The sequence below is a fragment of the Tupaia chinensis genome, unplaced genomic scaffold, assembly GCF_000334495.1.
Source record: "Tupaia chinensis unplaced genomic scaffold, TupChi_1.0 Scaffold141189_1, whole genome shotgun sequence".
Classification (NCBI taxonomy): Eukaryota; Metazoa; Chordata; class Mammalia; order Scandentia; family Tupaiidae; genus Tupaia; species Tupaia belangeri.
In genome coordinates this window covers 65265-79859 of record NW_006201052.1, presented here as the reverse complement: position 1 = coordinate 79859, position 14595 = coordinate 65265, and the positions used below count along the sequence as shown (strand labels likewise).

At 39.9% G+C, this 14595-nt stretch overlaps 1 protein-coding gene and 1 pseudogene across 1 annotated transcript in view; one reads left to right on the top strand and one right to left on the bottom strand.

The window, feature by feature from the left end:
* Positions 1-2088: 2088 nt before the first annotated feature.
* The window catches only part of LOC102480374 (ankyrin repeat domain-containing protein 26-like), a 19735-nt gene continuing 7228 nt past the window's right edge, over positions 2089-14595 (bottom strand). Inside the window, exons 2-6 of the mRNA XM_027766125.1 lie at positions 14335-14505; positions 12546-12715; positions 7714-7881; positions 5069-5141; positions 2089-2543 (exon numbers count right to left, since the gene is read on the bottom strand). Coding sequence (XP_027621926.1) covers positions 2442-2543; positions 5069-5141; positions 7714-7881; positions 12546-12646 — 444 coding nt within the window. The 5' untranslated portion in view covers positions 12647-12715; positions 14335-14505 and the 3' untranslated portion in view covers positions 2089-2441. The remainder of the gene's footprint in view (positions 2544-5068; positions 5142-7713; positions 7882-12545; positions 12716-14334; positions 14506-14595) is intronic.
* Positions 11206-11934, top strand: LOC102481089 (ATP synthase subunit O, mitochondrial-like; annotated as a pseudogene).

The following is a 14595-nucleotide window of genomic DNA, read 5'->3' as shown; positions in this document are numbered from 1 at the left end:
GAGGAGAAGGGACTGTGGCGTGACCATCCCCCCTGGGGGGTGATTTCTCACTTTCTGTCTCTCTGTCTCTGTCTGTCTAGTCTGGCAAGCGCACGCACCCTACAGCGAAAACCTCTCCAAATAAAGAAAAAAAAGAAAACTTCCAGCTCAGAGCTCTTCTTGACTCTTTTGTTAGCATACACTAGGGTACTAGATGCTTCCTGTGCTGGGTTAGAAACCTGGATGATGAACTACATGGTATTATAGCTGGGTTTTGGCAAGTATTTCAATGCCATTTTATAGAAGCACAACAATTTTCATGTATTCAGCTTCCAACTTGGTGGAGACAATGTATTCCAAAGGCATTGAAGTAGGGAAGGTTCCCTGTTTCCTCATGCAGATCCAATACTTGCATGTATTCCATTTCTACAGCAATTTGTTTCCGGGAGACTGTTACGGACATGAAAACCTTGTGATCATCTTACTGAAAGTTCCCATTATGGCTCACCAAATGCAGATAAGCTGTCCTGAACTAAAAAGTCCTTGATGTTTCTGTTACTGATGCATCTAAATGCTTCAGGATTTCATTCCCAGTTGGATCAGACCTCAGACCTATTCAGACCTCATGGTTTCTCCTCATGCTTCTCTTTCTCTCCATTTTTGCATATGCTGCCTCTGGTGAATGAGAATGTGTGGTGATTTCTTCCTTTCCTACAATAAGCCTAAATGCAGAAAATGTAAATCCTTTCACACCATGTGCATCTGAAAAAGAACATGTACATGGCAACTGTGAGGTAGAACAAAAGGACTTCTCCATCTTAATGTGGGCATGGTTCTCTTGCTATATGCATTCTTCTTAGTGTTTATATGGCCAAGGTGGCCATATAAATTGTGCACAGCTCTTACCTGCTTTTTCTTTCAATAAAAATGGCTATATAATATGTTGGCAAAGTGACACCAAAGACAGGAGCCCATGAGTAGAATTTTCTAAGTATCATCTTTAAAATGTAGAAGAAAGCCATACATAAGACCCCACTAGCAGTCAGAAATAAAGTGGGTTTCAGGGTCTCAGGAAGTAGTTTGTGTAAGTAATAGTCTGATTTTTGTGTCTGGAGAACTGCTGCAATTAGGTACAGGAGTGTCTAGACCTTCAGGGACTCCTCCAGAGCGCTCGTGGTGATCTATAGGAAGGTGACCCGGCAGGAAAGGTGCCAAGTGTGGCTGATCTCAAAGCAGTTGTGATGGATGGACTTGCTGAGGGCTGCTATGATGAAGAGCCCAGGCACGACTTTCAAGCAACCAGAACTGTGACTTCAACTGTGACCGGTTACGTGGGAGTCCAGCACCTTAACCACTATGCCACCTGCTGTTCCCACCAGAAAATTTCATTTTAATAAAAAGATTAAATAAAATATTAATTCATAATCTCTCACTGGATTCCCATGTAGTCAACTATGGTTCGAGGCCCAGATCCAGCAATTTAAGCCACACGCTGAGTGCGTGTGCACACATGCACAAAATTCCAAAGAGAATGGAGGAGAAGAGATTGTGGTGTGGACATCCCACCTGGGGCATGATTTCTCATTTTCCTCTCTCTCGCTCTGGCAAGTGCACATGCCCTATACCAAAAAAAAAAAAAAAAAAAAAAATTGAGAATTAACTTTCTCTCAGTTCATTAAAATGAGCTACAAATCATTCCGAAGAATTTGAGCAATTATTTCATTATTTGTAACCATTTTCAAACTTGCACTTAAAATAACTTGTAGAAAATTTTATAACATAGAGGTCCTTTTTTCACTTAACTCCACTATTTCTGTTGTATTTTTATATTAATCTCTTATCTTGACTCTATATTTAACACGCCCTTCTTAGATGAATTGTTCTCCATCTCTTTCCTACTCTTTGCATCTACCTAGCTATTCCTTTGGGTGGCTTTTATTTTTTTAAGTAATTTATTTATTTTTTAAAAGTTCTTTATTTTATATATAATCACTGTACATTTCCACAGCATAAAAAATTAATATTGCCAGCATGAATACAGTGCATATAGGTGTACTCTGGGCAAGCAAACACATGTGCTCAGCGTGTTTTTCAAGCCTCCAGGTCCAGGACACAAACTGCAAAGGTGATCAGGTGGAAACCATCCTCCTTAACCTCCATGCCACTTTTTTCTAGGATCCTCCCCATCATTATATAGATTTAGAGGATGAATGTGACAGATGTATGGGAAAAAATCTTTTAAAAAAACTTACCTTTGTAAAATAAAAAATTGCTAAAATGGAGAGGTTTTAGAAGCCTGTGATCACCATCTGAGAAACAGTTTCACCTAACTTTTCTACTGGAGTAGCAGAATAACTGTCCTCAAACACGGCCCTACCTTTTGTTCTTTCAATATCATGTTTTTCTTCTACTATAGTAAAAACAAAGTAAAGGGCACATGAAAATATGTGTGTAATTTCAAATCAACAACTAATGCAAGAATAGGCAATCTCGGACAGCTTACTGTTTTCCATGTATTTCCAAACAGCAATTGCTAGCCTTCTTAAGTTTGGATTTGAGGCCTCCTGGGGGGAAAAAGCAGTTTTAAGAACAAGTATCAACACTTTAATGAAATACAAGAAACTTGTCAAAAAAGAAAAGAATAGCAGGTGTCGAATTTGATTAAATAATTACAATATTCACCATTACCATAGGATATAATAGAAAGAGCACAGGTGTTAGAGTCTCAAATGTAAATGTAAACCCCAGTTCGATGGTACAGATGGCCTCAAACATGTTGCTCCTGGGGCCAGCAGGTGGTGAGGTGGTTAAGGTGCTGGGTTCCCATATGGCCAACTGTGTGGTTCTAGTCTGGATCCAGTGGTGTAAAAAACATGCTGGGTGGGGCCAGCAGTTAGTGCAATAGCTATGTTGCTGGACTCCCATGTAGTAGACTGGCATGTAGTCGACTGTGGTTCAAGTCCCGGACCCAATGGCTTAAAACTAATGCTGGGCACATGGGCGTGCATGCCCAAGATCCCAAGAGGAGAGTGAAGGAGAAGGGATTGCAGCATGGCCATCCTCCCTGGGGGGTGATTTTTCACTTTCTGTCTCTCTGTTTCTCTCTGTCTTTCTGGCAAGCACACATGCTCTATAGCAAAAACCTCTCCAAAAAAAAAAAAAAAGAAAGATTAAGAACAAAAAGAAAGACATGCTGGGTGCATGTATGTGTGCGCTCAAAATCCCTAAAGGAGAAGGGATTGCAGTGTGGTCATGACCTGAATGGTGTTTTCTCACATTCTCTGTCTTCAGCAAGCCCCTATAGCAAGATTTTTTTAAAAAGAAAGGATCTCTGCTTCTAGAACTGGTTAATATTTTGTGTAAAGCATCCATTCTTCAACTAAATCAAAGTTTGTTTTTTTTTCTTGTTTAGATTTTTGCCATTGGGCACGTGTGCTCACCAGTGAGAAAGACAGAGAAAGAAAAAAAATGAGAAATCATCCATGCCAGGGAGAATTATCAGGCCACAATCCCTTCTACTCCATTCTCCTCCTGAGATTTTGGGCACGCACGCACATGTGCCTGGCAGTTTTCCACAACACTGGGTCTGGGAGTCAAACCGTGGAATTAACCATGTCGGATCTGGCACCTGAACCATCATGCCACCTGCTGACCCTAAATGAAGAGTTTTAAATATATTCTTTTTTTTTTTAGAGGTTTTTGCTATAGGGCACGTCCGCTCACCAGACATAGAGACAGAAAGCGAAAAATCACCCCCCACGGGGGATGGTCACACTGCAATCTCTTCTCCTCCATTCTCCTCTCAGGATCTTGGGCGTGCACGCACACGTGCCCGGCTTGAGTTTTAAGCCACCAGGTCCGGGACGTGAACCGCGGTTGACTACGTGGGAGTCCAGCGACATAGCCATTACGCTAACTGCTGGTTCCCTTCTATCACTTCTTGATTTCTCTGTGTAGAAATATTAGCAGTGATGATGTTTTCTAGAAATGACTTTTTCAGAATACAGTCCTATCTTCAGGTCCAACATGGGAATACTTAGTTGTTTATTCTATGAGGAGGTGACTAAAATGAGAGTAAGTGTCATTGACAATTAGTTTCATTAACTACGTGGGAGTCCAGCGACATAGCCGTTACGCTAACTGCTGGTTCCCAAGAGTTTTAAATATATTCTTAATGGAATGACCTTGAAAACACAATGGAATGCATTTGTGACACCAATTTTATGAAACAGAATTGTTCTAAATGTCAAGAATTTCTAATATTATCTTAGATTATTTCATATAAAACTAATGGTAGAAATAGAAAAAAAAAATCACTCTCTTAAAACTATGTGACACTAGGGCCAACAGGAGGCATAATGGTTAAGGCACTAGACACCCACATTCAACTGAAGTTTGAATTCTGGACTTGGTGTCTTGAAAATCATGCCAGGCGAGTATGTGTGTTTGCCCAAACTCCTGAGAGGAGAATAGAGGAGAAGGGATAGTGGCAGGGTCATTTCCTGGGGTGGAGTGATTTCTCACTTTGCTTCTCACTGTCTCTCTGGCAAGTGCATGCCCCCTCCCCCTAGCGCACACACACACACACACACACACACACACACACATATACACATTCTATGTTCTGTACACTCTGGAAACTAAAAAGATACCAGGGAGAGTCCATGATTACTATGATAATTAATTGGATTCATTAAAGATTTCTTCAGTAATGAGTAGTATAAAAGTCATGTTAGTATGGTTTAAAAGTAAGAATACTTATCCAAATAATCCTTGGCCAAATTTTTATGTCCTCTATTGTGGGGAAGCTCCCAATACAATTTTCCTATTGCTATGTATTTTCCAGCCCATTCTGTTTTTCAGCCCTGACTGCCTCAAACTATCTACAGTCCCAAGGTACATACCAAAGTAAAAGAAAAAAAAATCAAATGATACTATTTCTATAAAATGGCTTACTCTGACCAATTTTCAATTACAACTATAAAGCAATGCTAGGTAGACCACTGATAAATTTTAAGAGTATATACTAGACAAAACCAAATCCAGAGCTTCAAACAAAGGAAAATAATTTGACAAGACAGCACATTACCTTGGTATCGAGACCTATGAAGTCGTCATCTGAGGTAGGCCACGAATCATCAATATTAGATTTCCTGGAACTGCTTTAGAGCAAAAATATACAAGAAAAACTAAGTGAGTTCATTTCATTAGCAAAACACTTGATGAAAGGCCAGCTATCTGTGTATTAAATGATGTTCTCCATATAATTACAACTTGACTCTCCTATGATTTGAATAAACGTTTGTCCCTGACCGGGAAGTTTGGCTACCAGTATCTTTGGGAGGTGAGACCTTTGAGAGGCAGGACCTAATGGGAGGGTACCATTCAATCACCTGGAACAGAGGGACAAACAAAAGGAGGTGGAAGAGTCCGGTCCCTCTTCCTGTGTTCTCTCCGTCTCTGTCCCTCTCTTTCTCTACAGGTAGCTACTGACCTATCAGCTTCTCTGGGCAACATTGTGACTAGTCAGAGGTCAGCCAGAAGTCGGGCCCTGCTTTTATACCTTTCAGGAACCAGAACTGTAAGCCAAGTGATCCACTGATTCTTTACAAACTACCCAGTTTCAAGTATTCCTGTTTAGCAACATAATAACAAAGGAATATGGTAAATGGGCGCAGCTTAAAGGGAGGGGTTAACAGATAACTGGGACCCTGGACATGGAATGGAGTAACAGGAAGAGGCAGTTACGAGTTTGGAAAAGCAGGCAAGTAAAAGCCTAGATGATGGTGAAGCCTTGGAAGAAGAAAGATTTAGAAATGAACAGAAACCTTTTTTGGGGAAAAAATAGAGCTAAGACACTTGTGGGACACAGAAATGGTTTATAATCTCTTGAGGAGGATGTGTATAGTATTCTCACGTGGGCTGGACTGAGGTGTACATCATGCTTAGTAAAGACTCCTTACAATACAAATGATATATAGCAATTAAATGTATGGATAATAATACTAATAATCAATTTTAAAAACTTTTTTAAAGATTGATTAAAGGTCTGCAACAAGAATACTAATAGAAATATAGAGAGTGAAAGCTGCTCTCAGGTTTAAAAAAAAAAAGAGATTGGGACTAGCAGTTGGTGTAATGGCCATGTCTGTGGACTCCCATGGACTCTCGTGTACAGTTTGAGACCCAGAACTGGTGGCTTAAACTCACGTCAGGTGCATGTACATGCATGCCCAAGATCCTGAGAGGAGAATGGAAGACAAGGGATTATGGCATAACCATCCCCCTGAGGAGTTATTTCTGGCTTTCTGTCTCTCTGTCTCTCTTTGAATTTCTGGCAAGGACACACATCCTATAGCAGAAACCTCTGAAAAAAAAAATTCCTCTCTGTTTGCCCGATTGTAAACAACTTACTATGTTGTCATAACTAATATTTTAGACTTTCTTAATATATCACAGCTAATCCTTATGATATCGTGATACTGTCAGAAACACATGAAGGGGGATAAAACTCCATTCTACATAGGGACCAACAAGTGGTGTGGACTTCAAGGTGCTGGATCCTGCATGAGAGTCAGTGCTGTTCAAGGCCCAGTCCTGGCACTTTTTGAGCTTGTTGTGTGCATGCCCAAAATTCTGTGAGAAGACTATATAGGTAAAGTGACTGTGGAATCGCCATTTTGCCCAGAGGATGTCTTCTAACCCCTGCGCCATTTTGCCCAGAGGATGTCTTCTAACCCCTGCACCGATGTTTCTTTCTCTGAAGAGCACACATGCCATACCGGAGGATAAGAAAGAAACTAAAAACATAAGTTCTCTACAGTCTGGCTTCAGTATTGGCACGGTTTTTATTACACAGTATAAGACTAATCTGTGCAGGACAGTTCAACTTGTTAATCATCACTAGATGCTGAAGTATATTAAGATATTTCATATCTCAATCAATTCCTAATGAGTGCATTCTTACATTAAAACCACACATGAATAGAGGTTTTAAGAACAATTATTAATAACTTTTGTTCAATATTTAAAACATGTGTTAAGCCCTCTAATACTTAGTCAAACAAAATTAAATTTAAAAAACATGTCCTGTGCCTTAGAATGTTACCAACAGCTTACAAACATACTTTAGAAAAATCGGTTTTATAATTTGATAAAAAGGAAAAAGAACTTCCATGTATCCCACATTCTTCAGTTATCACCCAGGTCTCTCATGCCTTCAGCAGAATAATTCTCCAACGAGATGTCTATACTTACCTGACAGTCAAGCATCCCTGATAATTAATGAAACTAATTGTCAATGACACTTATTCTCATTTTAGTCACCTCCTCATAGAATAAACAACTAAGTATTCCCATGTTGGACCTGAAGATAGGACTGTATTCTGAAAAAGTCATTTCTAGAAAACATCATCACTGCTAATATTTCTACACAGAGAAATCAAGAAGTGATAGAAGGGAACCAGCAGTTAGCGTAATGGCTATGTCGCTGGACTCCCACGTAGTCAACCGCGGTTCACGTCCCGGACCTGGTGGCTTAAAACTCAAGCCGGGCGCGTGTACATGCATGCCCAAGATCCCGAGAGGAGAATGGAGAAGAGATTGCAGCGTGACCATCCCCCCTGGGGGGTGATTTCTCACTTTCTGTCTCTGTCTGTCTCTGTCAGTCTGGCGAGCGCACGCGCCCTATAGTGAAAATCTCTCTCAAAAAAAAAAAAAGTGATAGAAGTGTACCTTTTTTCTGAATCTGTTTCACAGAATCTTTTGACCTCAGTCAATTGCAGTGGGCCACCTGGCGTTGACGTGGCCTTTTCCGACGTTCCTACAATCATCGGGGTTTTCGAGGTCCATTTCTTCTTTTCATTTTTCTTGCCTTTATTTTTCCAATAGATTGGGTTCCAACTTTGAAAAAAAATCCATGAAACAAGCCATTGGTTTCTAATCATTCTCCTGACAACTACAAAACCAATTTCTGTAAACTCCCCCATCTTTCCCTTCTGAATCTATTTTCTTTTTTAAAAATTATTCTGAATGGTGAACTACATACCAAAAAATGCATATTCTCAGCTTAAAAACAGGGATTAAAGTAATAATGAGACTCATTATCCATTGCTGAAAAGTTGTACCTAGGGGGACCAGCAGTTAGCGTAATGGCTATGTCACTGGACTCCCACGTAGTCGACCATGGTTCACATCCCGGACCCGGTGGCTTAAAAAAACCCATGCTGGGCGTGTGTGCGTGCGTGCCCAAGATCCCAAGAGGAGAATGAAGGAGAAGGGATTGCAGCGTGGCCATCCCCTCTGGGGGGTGATTTCTCGCTTTTTCTCTCTCTGTCTCTTGTTTGTCTGGGGAGTGAAAGCACCCTATAAGAAAAACCCCTAAAAAAAAAAAAAAAAAAGAAAGAAAGAAAGAAAAGTTGTACCTAAGCAGAAAGAAGGCTTTATATTGGGACCAAGAGATGGTGTAACGGCTATGTGGTTAGACTCCCATACAGTCCACTATGGTTTGAGTTCCACACCTGGTGGCTTAAACTCAGGCAAGATGCATATGCATGTGTGCCCAAAATTATGAGAGAAGAATGGAGGACAAGGGATTGTCGTATGACCATCCCACATGGGAAGCGATTTGTCACTTTCTGTCTCTGTCTCTCTCTGTCCTTCAAATGAACACATGCACCATATAGCAAAAACCTCTCAAAAAAAAAAAAATTCATCCCTGTTTAGGGGAACCTAAACAACTTATTACACTGGCATCACTAATATTTTAGAGTATCTTACTATATCATAGCTATTCCTAATGATATTGTCAAAGATACTGTCAGACACACATAAAGGGGGATAAAATTCTATTCCAACTTGGGACCAGCAGTTAGCGTAATGGCTATGTCGCTGGACTCCCATGTAGCCGACCACGATTCAAGTCCTGTACCGAGCGGCTTAAACTCATGTCAGGCACGTATGCGTGCATGGCCAAGAACCCCAGAGGAGAATGAAGGAGAAGGGATTGAGGCATAGACATTGCCCTGGGGGTGATTTCTCACTTTCTGTCTCTCTGTCTCTCTCTGTCTTTCAGGCGAGCACAAGTGCCCTATAGTCCAAAGCTCTCATAAAAAAAAAAATTTTTTTTAATTATCTTTCAACTAGGGACCAGTAAGTGGTGTGGACTTCAATATGATGGATCCAACACGACAGTCAGTGCTGTTGAGGCCCTAGTCCTGGCAACTTGAATACACTGGGCAAGTTGTGTGCATGCCCAAAATTATGTGAGGCAACCGTAGGAGAATTGACTATGGCATCGCCGTTTCACCCAAAGGATGTCTTCTAACCCCTGCACCCATGTTTCTGTCTCTGGAGAGCACACATGCCATCTGGGGGATTAGAAAGAAACTAAAAACATAAGTTCTATTCAGTCTGCATTTAGTGTTGGCATGGTTTTTATTACTTAGTTTAAGAATAATCAGTGCATGAGAGTTCAACTTTTCAGTAATCACTTAGATGCTGAAGTATATTATGATATTCCATTTCTGAATCAATTCTTAATGAATTCCCTCTTACCTTACAACCATACGTGAATAGAGATTTTAAGAAAAATTATTAATAATATTTGTTCAAACTTTAAAAAACATAATGTATTAAGCCCTCTAATATTTAGACAGTAAAACAAACTGAAACTTAAAAAACATGTCTTCTGCTTTACCTCGTTAACCAATAGCTTACAAACATATTCTAGAAGAATCAGTTTTAGTTTTACAATTTCATAAAAAGGAAAGAAAACTTCCTTGAATCTCAAAATTCTTCTCTTATCACCCAGTTCTCTCATGTCTTTAGCATAGTAGTTCTCCAAGGCGGTGTCTATACTTACCTCACAGTTGAGCTTCCCTGGTAATTAATCAAACTGCTTTTTCTGTCAAGGACATTTACTCTCATTTTCTCACCTCCTCAATAGAAAAAACAATTGAGTATTCCCATGTTGGACCTGAAGACAGGACGCTATTCTGGCTCATTTCTAGAAAAAGTCATCACTGCTAATATTCCTTCAGAGAGAAATCAAGGAGTGATAGATGTGTACCTTTTTGATTCTGAATCTGTTTACAGAATCTTTTGACCTCAGTCAATTGCAGTGAATGACCAGGAGGTGACTTGGCCTTTTCCAATGTTCCTACAACTGTCAGGGTTTTGGAGGTCCATTTCCTCTTTTCATTTTTCTTGCCTTTATTTTTACAAGAGCTGGAGTGCCGACATTGAAAAAAAATCATGAAACAAGCCATTGGTTTCTAATCATTCTACTAACAACTACAAAACCAATTTCTGTAAACTCCCACATCTTTCCCATCTGAATTTCTTTTCTTGTTTAAAAATGATACTCAAGGGTCAACTACATACAAAGAAATGCATATTCTCAGCTTCAAAACAGGCATAAATGAAATAATGTGACACATTAGTCCATGGCTGAAAAGTTGTACCTAAGCAGAAAGAAGGCTTTATATTGGGACCAATATACGGTGTAATGGCTATGTGGCTAGACTACCATGTAGTCGACCATGGTTTGAGTTCCGGACCCAGTGGCTTAAACTCATGCCAGACGCGTATGCCTGTGTACCCAAAATCATGAGAGGAGAATGGAAGACAAGGGATAGTCATGTGGCCATCTGCAAGGGGAGTGATTTCTTACTTTCTGTCTCTCTGTCTCTCTCTGTCCTTCAGACAAGCACATGCGCCATATAGCAAAAAACTCTCAAAAAAAAAAAAAAATTCTCCCTGTTCAGGGGGGTCCTAAACAACTTATTACATTGATGTCACTAATATTTTAGAGTATCTTACAATATCATAGCTATTCCTTATGATATTGTCAAAGATACTGTCAGACACATATGAAGGGGGATAAAATTCTATTCCAAATAGGGACCAGCAAGTGGTGTGGACTTCAAGGGGCTGGATCCCACACAACAGTCCTGTTCAAGTCCCATTCTGGTACCTTAAAGAATACACTGGGCGGGTTGTGTGCATGCCCAAAAGTCAGTGAGGAGATTGTAGGAGAAGTGACTGTGGTATTGCCATTTCTCCCAGAGGATGGCTTCTATCCCCTGCACCCATGTTTCTGCCTCTGGAGAGCACACAAGCCATACTGGGGGATAAGAAAGAAACTAAAAACATAATTTCTTTTTGGTCTGCCTTCAGTGTTGGCACAGTTTTTATTACATAGTTTAAGAATAATCTGTGCAGACAGCTGCCCAGGAGAAGATGGCGGCCCCAGCAGTGTCCAGGCTCTTCTGGTAGATGCAATACTTCAGTACATCTGTGGTCAGGTCATTTGCCAAGCTTGTGAGGCCACCTGTTCAGGTATATGGTGTCGAAGGGCGCTATGCCACTGCGCTTTATTCTGTTGCTTCTAAACGGAATAAACTGGAACAAGTAGAAAAGGAGTTGTTGAGAGTAGCACAACTCCTGAAGGACCCCAAACTGGCTGTTTCTATTCTGAATCCATATGTTAAGCGTTCCATTAAAGTGAAAAGCATAAATGACATGGCAGCAAAAGAGAGGTTTTCTCCCCTCACATCCAACCTGATCAATTTGCTTGCTGAAAATGGTCGTTTAAGCAACACCCAGGGAGTCATTTCTGCCTTTTCTACCATGATGAGTGTCCACTGCGGAGAAATACCTTGCACCGTGACCACTGCATCCCCTTTAGACCAAGCAACTCTCTCTGAATTACAAACGGTTCTGAAGAGCTTCCTAAGTAAAGGCCAAGTATTGAAATTGGAGGTTAAGACTGATCCATCAATCATGGGTGGAATGATTGTCCGTATTGGAGAGAAATATGTTGACATGTCTGCAAAAAACAGGATTCAGAAGCTAAGCTGGGCCAAGTGGGAGATCATCTGAAAGTGTGGATTTTCTGTCCTTGGGGAAAATTCTCAAACTTGGAGCAACAATAAATGCTTCCTGACCAGACCAAAAAAAAAAAAAAAAAGAAGAATCTGTGCATGATAGTTCAACTTTTCAGTAATCACTTCTATGCTGAAGTGCATTAGGATATTCCATATCTCAATCAACTCTTACCTTAAAACCATACATGAATAAAGGTTTTAAGAAAAATTATTAATAATATTTGTTCAAACTTTATAACATAGTGTATTTAAGCCCTCTAATACTTAGACAGTAAAACAAACTGAAACTTAAAAAAAACATGTCTTCTGCTTTACCTCGTTACCAACAGCTTACAAACATACTCTAGAAGAATCCGTTTTACAATTTCATAAAAACAGAAGAAAACTTCCTTGATTCTCAAAATTCTTCACTTATCACCCAGTTCTCTCAAGCCTTTAGCACAGTAATTCTCCAAGGCGGTGTCTATACTTACCTCACAGTTGAGCTTCCTTGGTAATTAATCAAACTACTTTTTTTCAAGGATACTCACTCTCATTTTCTCACCTCCTCAACAGAAAAAACAATTGAATCCTCCCGTGTTAGACCTGAAGACAGGACACTATTCTGGTTCATTTCCAGAAAAAGCCATCACTGCTAATATTACTTCAGAGAGAAATCAAGAAGTGATAGATGTGTACCTTTTTTCTTCTGAATCTGTTTCACAGAATCTTTTGACCTCAGTCAATTGCAGTGGACGACCAGGAGGTGACTTGGTCTTTTCCAACGTTTCTACAACCATCAGGGTTTTGGAGGTCCATTTCCTGTTTTCATTTTTCTCCCCTTATTTTCACAAGCGATGGAGTTCCGACTTTGTAAAAAAGTCCATGAAATAAGTCATTGGTTTCTAGTCATTCTGATGACAACTACAAAACCAATTTCTGTAAACACCCACATCTTTCCCATCTGAATTTACTTTCTTGTTTAAAAAGGATTCTGAAGGGTCAACTACATACAAAGAAATGCATATTCTCAGCTTCAAGTAGGGATAAATGGAATAATGTGACACATTAGTCTATTGCTAAAAAGTTGTACCTAAGCAAAAGGCAGCTTTATATTGGGACCAACAGATGGTGTAATGGCTATGTTGCTAGTCTCTCATGTAGTTGAACACGATTTGAGTCCAGAATCCGGTGGCTTAAACTCATGCCAGGCGCGTGTGCGTGTGTACCCAAGATCCCGAGAGGAGAATGGAGGACAAGGGATGGTGGCATGGCCATCATCCCTGGGGAGTGATTTTTCACTTTCTGTCTCTGTCTTTCTGGTGAGCATACATGACTTTTAGCAAAAACCTCTCAAAAAAAAAAAAAGAGAATCCTCCTTGTTTCCTTGTTCACCAGATTTTAAACAACTTATTTCATTGATATCACTAATATTTTAGAGTATCTTACTATATCATAGCTATTCCTTATTATATTGTCAAAGAGACTGTCAGTCAGACATAAGGGGGATAAAATTCTATTCCAACAAGGGACCAGCAAGTGGTGTGGACTTCAAGGCACTGGATGCCGCATGACAGTCAGTGCTGTTCAAGTCCCAGTCCTGGAACCTTGAAGAATATGCTGGGCTTGTTGTGTACATGACCAAAATTCTGTGAGAAGACTGTAGGAGAAGTGACTGTGGCATTGCCATTTCACCCAGAGGATGCCTTCTAAACCCCTGCACCCATGTTTCTCTCTGGAGAGCACACATGCCATACTGGGGGATTAGAAAGAAACTAAAAACATAAGTTCTAGTCAGTCTGTCTTCAGTGTTGGTATGGTTTTTATTTGATATTTAAGACTAATCTGTGCATGACAGTTCAACTTTTCAATCATCACTTAGATGCTGAAGTGCGTTAGGATATTCCATATCTCAATCGATTCTTAATGAATGCCCTCTTACCTTACAACCATACATGAATAGAAGTTTTAAGAACAATTATTCATAATTTTTGTTCAATATTTACAACATAATGTATTAAGCCCTCTAATACTTAGACAAACTTAAATTAAAAAAAAAAAAAAAACATGTCCTGTGCTTTAGATCATTACCAACAGCTTACAAACATACTCTGGAAGAATCAGTTTTACAATTTCATAAAAAAAGAAAGAAAACTTCCTTGAATCTCACAATCTCCAGTTATCACCCAGTTCTCTCTTGCCTTTAGCATTACTGGTTCTCCAAGGCCATGTCTACACTTACCTAACAGTCAAGCTTCCCTGGTAATTAACGAACCTGCTTTTTGTCAAGGACACTTACTCTGTGCTCACTTCGGCAGCACATGTACTAAAAAAAAAGACACTCTCATTTTAGTCTCCTCAATAGAATAAACAATTGTGTATTCCCGTGTTAGACCTGAAGACAGGACACTACTAAGGTTCATTTCTAGAAAAAGCCATCACTGCTAAAATTCCTTCAGAGAGAAATCAAGGAGTGACAGATGTGTACCTTTTTTCTTCTGAATCTGTTTCACAGCATCTCTTGTTCTCAGTCAATTGCAGTGGCCTGCCAGGTGGTGAATTGTCCTTTTCCAACGTTCCTACGTCCCTTGGTGTTTTGGAGATCCAAATCCTGTTTTCATTTTTCTCGCCTTTATTTTCACAAGCACTGGAGTTCCGACTTTGGAAAAAATCCATGAAATAACCCATTGGTTTCTAATCATTCTCCTGACAACTACAAAACCAATTTCTATGAACTCCCAACTCTTTC